At 37.5% G+C, this 3,014-nt stretch overlaps 1 protein-coding gene across 1 annotated transcript in view; it reads right to left on the bottom strand.

The window, feature by feature from the left end:
• Positions 1–3,014, bottom strand: part of rela (v-rel avian reticuloendotheliosis viral oncogene homolog A) — a 30,582-nt gene that overhangs the window by 19,933 nt on the left and 7,635 nt on the right. Inside the window, exon 3 of the mRNA XM_014017253.1 lies at positions 1,192–1,337. Coding sequence (XP_013872707.1) covers positions 1,192–1,337 — 146 coding nt within the window. The remainder of the gene's footprint in view (positions 1–1,191; positions 1,338–3,014) is intronic.

The raw sequence follows: 3,014 nt of genomic DNA, 5'->3' as shown, positions 1-3,014 counted from the left end.
ACAAGGAAGTGTTCATTCATGAAAAATGACCGCGATAATTAAAAAGAAAAACTTCAGGAGTTCAGAGATTGAAGTCCGTCTGTCAGAGATCCAGAAAAGAAAATCTGTCATTTTTAGCAAGTCAGCTGTGGAATAAAAGGAGCTGCTAAAACTATAAACAACAGTGTTAAATCATTTTCATTTATTCAGAAGACACACCGTCGCGCAACAAATCTGTGTGTACGAATGGTTCTTGCATGAGGCCCAATGTATGGATGAATATATATGGTGTTAGTTCCAGAGCTAAATTGCCGTGTTATATGTATTAGCTTGGGCGCTAAAGTGAAAGCTAATAGGCTAAGCTGAGGTTCTTRTTCCATGAAGCAGCTCTGTTGTCCTCCATTTTCAGCTACATTCTACATTCATCTCTGTGTCAAACACACTTCATTTCCTTTTCAATATATTTTCAAATATTTATCAAAACTAAACAGCCTACAGTATTTTTACAGTCTTTGTTTTACAGTTGAAGTAAAGTCAGAGTGTCTGTGCTAGCAAAACATCTCATAAACCACAAAACAGATTTTAARGAAACAGGAAGCAATTCTTGGATGTATATCTGCAACTCCTTGGACTGAACTCCATTTATGAGCAAATATAAAAAGGCAATAACTCAATGTTTTACAGATAGAGTTAAAACTTGGTATGGAAGTAGCCAAGTAATTTACTGTAAATGTAACCTATTTGTCTTTGCAGAAACAGTTAATATTTGTGGTACTCTTATATATTTTTAAGAACTTACTGAGAAACCTATATATGGACACATTCTTAAAGCGCTGTCAGCACAAAGCCACAGCAAAGGATCTGCATCATGTCCTTCCTCCTGTGTGCTTTAACTTGTGRAGCAGACCTAACATTTAGAGGAAAAAGGACCTCTACACWTTRRCCCCCTCATCGTTTCTGTGATTGTYTTTGTTTATCTTAACTACAAAAGCAAARGGTCACAGATACACACAAATATCCTGACCTATTGAGTGTGAACTCTTTATATGGCATAAAGAAACACTGTTGCTAGTACAGTTCTCACTTCTTTCATGCATTAAATTATGCAGCCCCGCCTTTCACATTAAGCTGTTTGAGCAAGAAGTGTGGTGGACAAGGTTACAACTGTTTTTGTTTATTCCCTTCATAAAAGAGTAAACAGTGTTAACTAACCTTTATGGCTGGATAAGTCTTTGTTGTGTCGTTGCTTTTCTCTCCAGGAATGCTGCCGGCTGAACGTCCCTCGCATTTATACCGAAACCTCATCCCCCTCTGCTTTGGCTGCTCGATGATCTCGATGTAAGGGCTCGCTGTCTGGACTAATCAAAGAGAGAGACAATACAAATCACAAAAAGGATAGTTTATAACTTTTGAAGTGAGTCAATGCTTTGATGTTTTCCTTGTAACAGACGGTTCTTTGAACAGCTTCTGTTTAATTCTGACTGAATTGATTACAGCTGGTCAACAGCAACATGGACTGCTGCCYTCTTAAAACAGCTCCAACCTCCAAAGGTTTACAGTGAGTCACACAAACTTAAGGTGGTTTTATACAAAGTCAGGTTGCGGTAAAGTGTTGTGAGATGTTATTGTTGTGCACACTTTTCATAGTCCAACAAAACACGTGATGCACAGCTCCTGGGCTATTTGACTGTATTTATAAGTGTATCTAGAAAAGTTAGAGATGGATGTYTTTTCTGACAACCTCGAACTACTCCTCTAAATCAGTGGTTCCCAGCCTTTTTAGACTTGTGTACACCTGAGCCATTTTGTCATACCACTAGTACACACTCTGTCAAACATAATGATGACTCTCCAAAACTATAATGTACAACAACTGATTATTAAATGAAAATTATTTACTTAACCCCCTAGAATGTTTAATTCTCTTCATTTTATTATTTTCAACTCAAATTAAACAAAGTTAAATATGTTGCCTTGAAAGGAAATAAGTAATCAAATAAATAAACCGGGTAAAGGCAGGTGCAGGAAGCAGCAGCGTCCAAAATACATCAAATACCCCAAATGAGCAAATTCCATCAGATTCTGTATTTTATACAGGATTCCATTTTGTGTCAATTTCGTGATTCCGTTTGCATTTTCCGCATTGTGTAAATCGTAGGGCTCTACATATTTGTCCTATTATTTATTTATTTATTTATTTTACACACCTGGGAAATTTTTCCATGTACCCCCTGTAATAAGCTTGCACACCCCTGGTTGGGAATCACTGCTCTAAACTACCCATGTCGTTTGCAGGTCTAGTAGAGTAGCTGAAGCAAAACGACAACATTGCCATCTGAAGTGCTTTTCTTCATTAAAAAAYGCACTTCAGAAAAAAATAAATAAAACGCCACAAACTTCTGAGCAATCACACAACACTCTTAAAAAAAGTTCAGCCCAGGCCTTGCYTTGAGAAAGGGTGGATGAAGCTACAAGAACAGAATGATGTGATTTTTGTCGCACAATTACATCATCGAGAGTCGATATCTCAGCTTTCGTATAAGGAATGTGAGTTGAAGTTAAGACTTTTGTTTTGAACTATTATTCAAAACTTATCATGACATTTGTGTCACATGAGGTGAAGCGCCAAATTTCCACAAGGCTGCTAGGAAAACTGGAACATAAACATTCGAGGCTCATTCAGAAGARGCCCCAGAACGTTACTGGCCTGGGTTCTGACCACCTCAGCTCGTTTCGAAGACAAARGGAAGAGGACAGGGGAGCAGAGATAAACACCTGTCTTTTGCACCTCTTAACCCCGATACATAACTTTCCACATCTCTGTGGCTATACGTAAGTAAATACTCACAAGCAGCCATACCTCTGTTAATTATTAATCACTAAAAACACTACAGAATAGAGCTGGGCGATATGACCAAAATTTTATATCACGGTATTTTTAACAATTGTCACTGTATTTTTCTTTTTATGCTCATCTGTGTTTGTTAACCACATTTTCTGCTGACTAAAAGAAAAACTACTGCAATAAAGTGACT

This window comes from Austrofundulus limnaeus, unplaced genomic scaffold (genome assembly GCF_001266775.1).
Source record: "Austrofundulus limnaeus strain Quisiro unplaced genomic scaffold, Austrofundulus_limnaeus-1.0 Scaffold164, whole genome shotgun sequence".
Classification (NCBI taxonomy): Eukaryota; Metazoa; Chordata; class Actinopteri; order Cyprinodontiformes; family Rivulidae; genus Austrofundulus; species Austrofundulus limnaeus.
Note: the sequence above shows the minus strand (reverse complement) of the source record. Positions and strands in the feature narration are given on the sequence as shown.